Consider the following 6,000-nt stretch of genomic DNA (forward strand, 5'->3'; position numbering starts at 1 on the left):
AAAAGCACTAGTGAAGTCAGTAGAAAACTGAAATTTCATAAAATGACTTGTTTATACTGCTCTATGTACACTGAAATGTAAGTACAATATTTATATTCCAATTGATTTTATAATGATATGGTAAAAATGAGAAAGTAAGCAATTTTTCAGCAATAGTGTGCTGTGACACTATTGTCTTTTTATGTCTGATTTTGTAAGCAAATAGTTTTTAAGTGAAGTGAAACTTGGGGTACACAAGACAAATCAGACTCCTGAAAGGCTGGAGTCTGTAAAGGTTGAGAGCCACTGATCCACACTACAGCCTATGTTGGCAAAACGTATGTTGCTTCGGGCGTGAATATTCCATCCATCTGAGCGACATAGTAATATCAACATAAGAACTCATGTGCACAGCTTCTCCTACTAACAGCTTCTGCTGTTTGCAGAGGTGTTTTTTTAAATGACAGTGGGAAAGCTCTCCCCTATTGGCATAAAGCATCTTCACCAGACACGCTGCAGCTGTATCGGTGCAACTGAGCTGCTACAGTGCTGTACATAGAGACGTGGCCTTATAAAGCCAGCAGGTTTGCCCAGTAACCCGACCCAATCCAACAAGCCAATAGTCTGGGAAATTTCTACCTAACAAAAGTCATCTCTAGAGGGAACACATGATTATTTTTTTTCAAATGGGAGGGATCTTTATTAAGAGATATTTTTAGCCTATGCAGCGTGCACACCTCCAGGGACAGCAAATTCAAAGGACAAGTGCGGAGGAGAGAGAAAACAGGACTTGTTTATTATTACCAAGTAGCCATAAAGGAAGCATTCTTATCAGCTGGCAAATTTTCTAAGTAGTACAAGTCTATGGGAAAGCAATCCGTAGTTGAACAAAGTCCCAACAGTGAATATACAGCATAATGAGGGAAGCCTAAGAGGTACAATTATGAGATAACAATACCCCAGGAATTACTCCAGCACTAAGTGCAACTTTACTGCTGTACTATCCTCGTATGAATTGTTGTGGTGTGAATAACTGCTTTTACAGATGTTCTTTCAAATCATCAGTTATTCTAATTTGAGAAAAATCAGCATATCAGAGAGCACTGACATTTCAAAATTACAAGCCACTAGACTAAATGAGATTTGTTGTTTTGCTGTAGTAACCCATTATACTGTGCAAGGCCGATCTATTCTTTCAGTGAAATTGAGATGCACTAATTGAAATGGGATACTGAACCTTTAATAATGCAGACTGCACCAAAAGAAATGCCCTCCATACAGATACATCACTTATTTTAAGTCTTCTCAGTGCTACCAATACAGTCCATTTTGTTATTAATGAGGTGCTTAAATCTAAACAGTGTATGCCAAGCAAAACTAAAATACTGGGTTACTATTACACAAAAGAGGAGTATTGTTTATATTTATATGAAACTAAACACATGGTGTAAGGTGGAATTATGGTTTCCTAAAATATTAAGCAGATTTATGATCTAATCAGAAAAAAAGTCAATAGAATTTCAATATACCATCTTCTGTACTACATAAGTCACATCAAATCTACCTCCCCTTGAAAAACTTCCATACACCAAGTTAAACTATGGAATTCATAGCCAGAAGAGGTCACAGAGACTAAAAACTAGCAAGATTCAAATGGGCTTTAAATAAAGAAGGATGGTCCAGTAGTTAGGACACTAGCCAGAGACCCAGGAAAACTGGGTTCAAGTCCCTACTCCACCACATCTTATATGGCCTTGGACAAGTCACTTACTGTCTCGGTACCTCAGTTCCTCATCTGACAAATAGTACTTCCTTACTTCACAAGGGTGTTGTGGGGAGAAATACATTAAGAATTGTTAGGTGTGCAGGTACTAGTGGGGAGGCCAATAAAAGCAGTTGAGATAAATAGTTGAACCTAACAGCTAGAAGATTGCATGTTAAAAAGGGGCTACTTGCATCCCTCCACAAGCACCCCATGACCTTCTTCCCCATACCATGGGCTCTGTATGGCCCCCCATTATGATTTTTCTTTTCTTTCTGTCCAGGATGATTCATTCAGGGTGTCACAATTTTAAAATGTAGTCGGAGGATGGGCAGAGCTGAGGGATTTGGGGGCAGGGAAAGGAGGAGTGGATGATGCTGGAAGGTGTTAAAGCTGCTATCAACTGGTTCTTTGAGCTGTAGATAATTAGAGATCTGGCTGACACTGCTGGATCTGCTAACTAGATGCCAGGGGCTTATGTGTCCTCCATTGCCCCCTTCTGGTTTTCTTATTTTCACCATAAAAATATAGTATTTGTCCCAGTGATGCCTAGAACATTCCCTAAAATTTTAGAATTGATTGGATGTGGCATTCAAAAGTTATTGTGTTACAAACAAACAGGCACCATCAAGTTGAGTGTAGGGACTTGCTTTGCACCAAACTGTCCAGTTAGAACAGTCAAAGCTGACAACAGTTTTGGAAGAGATATTAGACTTCCTTCTTTCAGGCTTAAACCAATCTGTTACGGATTAAGAAGAGACCTGATGTAGAGGGCAGATTAACCCATATCTGCCAAATATGTGGTTTCTTCGACCTTCCACTGAATCACTAGGAAGACAGTTTGCCACTGTCAGAGACAGGATACTGGACTCAAGGGGCCACTGGTTTAATCAAACATGGTAATTTCTATGTTCCTGAAATATTTCCTGTTGAAAGGAACAGGGGTTATTTCAGCAGTTTCACGTTCACATTAAGATATAAAAGTCATAATAATGCACTTCACATTTGTCAACAGCAATGAGATTGCACAGCGCACAATGCCAAATTCTCCATACCAAATGGTTAAGAAGAGAGAAAAAACATACAGACAATGCTGTATAGAAGGTGATATATACACATGGATGCAATATAGAAACCTAGATAGATACATCCCCATGCCATGGGAATGGAAACAAAAGAGACTTTCAGAAAGGAAGAAATTGCCTTCCTTGTTCAGAACACTGGTCGGTCCATCTAGTCCAGAACAGAATGCATAGAGGAAGATAGAAGAATCCCTATCCTGGTGAACTGTGGAATAAACTGCTCCTGGGAAAGTTTCTTCCAAACCTCCGGCAGTTTTTGGTTTACTCTCTGAAGCCGCAGGATTTAAACTCCATATATCATCATATAATGGAACTACAGATGTCTCACTACACATATGTCTAATCATTTTGAATCCCACTCAACTCTTAGTTTCAATCATAACCCAGTGGAACTCATAGTCATAAAGTAACTATGTACTGTATGAAAAAAAGAGTACTATTTTCTCTCAGCTTTACAATGCAATTCAAAGGCAATACTTTTATGTTTTCTGGTCTCTGCATAGTAAGAAGGGGTAAATAGAAGCACTTTCCTTACCTTCTCCATACTAGTCAATATTTTATATACCTGTCATGTTCCCTTTAATTTATTTGACTTTTCTTTAAAGATACCAGTCCCTATCTTTTCATCTTCTCCTAAATATAGAAGCCTTTCCATGTTCTCATCATTTTCATTTCCAGTTTCTGGTAGGGTGACCAGACAGCAAATGTGAAAAATCGGGACAGGGAGTAGGAGGTAATAGGAGCCTATATAAGAAAAAGGCCCAAAAATCAGGACTGTCCCTATAAAATCGGGACATCTGGTCACCCTAGTTTCTGGACCTCTTCTATTTTTCTTTGGGGGTGGGAGGAGCACAGACACACACAATTGCCACCAATTCCTCATCAGTGCAGTTTTACTCAACTCTGGCTCAATATTACCCTTTTATTTAATATCAGAACAAGAACCATTATTCTTCATAGATCTGTCAGAAGTATCCCTCGGAAATTAATCTAGCTTTTAACAGTCTCAGAACAAATTTAAAGTATTATTTTTCCTAAACACTTTGTTAAAATAGAAACTGCAGAGATCTATTCAGGGCTTCAATTAAAATTTAGGAACCTGCAGCTCAAGGAAACAGTGGAATAAACCATGATACCACAACAGTTTTCCTGAGTGCTCTGTACTGGTGATTAGATTAACGCCTATGTAAAGAGCTCTATCTTTCCATGCTGGATGCACTATCAAATTTCATGACAGTCTGGATATATAATATCTTTATGTATTATAAACATGAGAGAACAGTGACTAAATAAAGTGTTTTCACCCTGTCGGTAGAGCAAGACCAACTCATAGTTAAAGAGAGAATCATAGTTATCAAGGAAGGAAGCTGTACTGGTGCCATGGAAAGTTCTTGCATTCTTACAGACCTAGTTAACAACAGGCACTGTAAATCAGTCACACAACAATCTGCATGTCAGTCAATCCAGAATGACCTTCTCACTGTGAAAGTGTTACTCCCATGGATCATCATAGCCACCGTCCTCATCTGCAACCGCATACCGATCAGCACAGCCTATACTGGGCAAGTCATTTCCCCTCTCATTACGCTGAATGTTTGCACTGGCAGCTCTTTTTCACTAGCCCGATCTCTATACACAGTAGTGCATGAAGTGCTACCCAAGGAAACATATGCATATCCACAGGGATGAATTAGTAATACAGAGACATCTGATCCAAATCAGAGAGACTGCAAATCCCCAGCCCGTTTCAGCGCTCAGCAGATGCCATAGACAGACAGATAATTGCAAAGCACGCGTGGTTCAACACCTGAATGGCCTGCACTGCACACCACCTTTCTAACGCACAAAACGAGAGGCGATTGTGGTGTCATCTTCTTAATCAAGCTCTTGTTTACGAGCGCTCGTCTCCTTTCGGTGCAGAGGAAACCAATGCGATTAAGAGATTAACGGGGGAAGAGAGGCGGGGAGTAAAAAAAAAAAAAAAAAAAGAAACCCCCCATCCAAACAACCACACAATGCGCGCCCGTTAATCTGCAACAGTTTAAATCTCTTCCAGCGCCTGCTCCATTGCACCGAACCTCCCTTTGCAGCCGTGCCAATGAAGAGGAACTGAGATTTGGGGCATGTGTTTTGTTAATTTGCCAATCCATCTGCAAATCGCACGGGGGGGGGGGCATTATTCTATAGGGGAAGCAGGGGGCGGGTGGCTGGGTGAAGTTAAAAACCCACAATCGCTGAGAGGAGGAAAATTGGCCGGTCCTTCCTCTTTTGTAACTAGATGCTTCCCGCACGGGAAAGGAGAAATTCAGAGGGTGCCCGTTTACCAAGCGACCAGCGAGGGCTTCTTACCTCGATCCAGTGCCGCGCCTCGGCGAAGGCTGGCTCCGGACGGGCAGCGTCCCGCTGCAGAGGCTGAATTTCTTCCCGCTCTAGCCGAGGACTGGCCATTTGCAAAGCCTTGCCGGTGCCTCCGCTGCAGGAGGCTCGCGCGGAAGAGCCGAGTGACCCCCCAGGCAGATCCTGGAGCTAGAGGCCGCTGCTCCCTGCCTCGGAGCAGCTTGCAGCCCGGCTGGCTGCTGCTCGCCTGCGGTAACCTCTCCGCTGGTGTCCCCGTCCTGCCGCCCCGCTGGGAGCCAGCCTCCTTCCTTCCCCGCCCCCCTGCAATGCGAGCCGAGCGGCCAGCTAAAAATAAAAACAGACTGTCACTGATGGAGCCGCTTTGCCTTCAGCCCATGCAAATGCCCAGGCCGCCGCCGCTGCCCCCGCCTCCTCCCGGCCGCCACCGCCCCCAGCAGCAGTAGCAACAAACAGCAGCAATCACATGCCTCATTATGCACTGAGGCTGGGGCTAGCGGGGGCGCTCCGCCCGCGGAGCGAAGATGCTTCTGCAGCAGCAAGGGAAGAGCCCAGGCGCACCTGGCACCCCATCGGCCTCAGGCAGGGCTGGGGCCGCCCACAGAGCAACCTGCCTAGGCGGAGGAGCGGGCCCCGTTTTACTTTCAAATGTTGTTAGGGCCCCGCTCTCCGCGGCCAGGTCCGGTTCAGTAGGGTAACGAGACACTGACAGCCCTGGTTATGTTGGTCCCTGCTCCATGGCAGGTTGCTGCGCTCACGATGAAAATACAAGGATAAAGGCTGGGGACACCGGGACACAGGGTGGGATTTAATTGCCCAGCT

General features: G+C 43.8%; 1 protein-coding gene across 1 annotated transcript in view; it reads right to left on the reverse strand.

Annotated features, from left to right (window-relative positions):
• Positions 1–5,339, reverse strand: part of LIMCH1 (LIM and calponin homology domains 1) — a 292,532-nt gene extending 287,193 nt beyond the window's left edge. The window contains exon 1 of the mRNA XM_026647957.2: positions 5,173–5,339. Coding sequence (XP_026503742.1) covers positions 5,173–5,271 — 99 coding nt within the window. The 5' untranslated portion in view covers positions 5,272–5,339. The remainder of the gene's footprint in view (positions 1–5,172) is intronic.
• Positions 5,340–6,000: the final 661 nt, after the last annotated feature.

This window comes from Terrapene carolina, unplaced genomic scaffold (genome assembly GCF_002925995.2).
Source record: "Terrapene carolina triunguis isolate 2854851 unplaced genomic scaffold, T_m_triunguis-2.0 Scaffold66, whole genome shotgun sequence".
In the NCBI taxonomy this organism is placed as follows: Eukaryota; Metazoa; Chordata; order Testudines; family Emydidae; genus Terrapene; species Terrapene triunguis.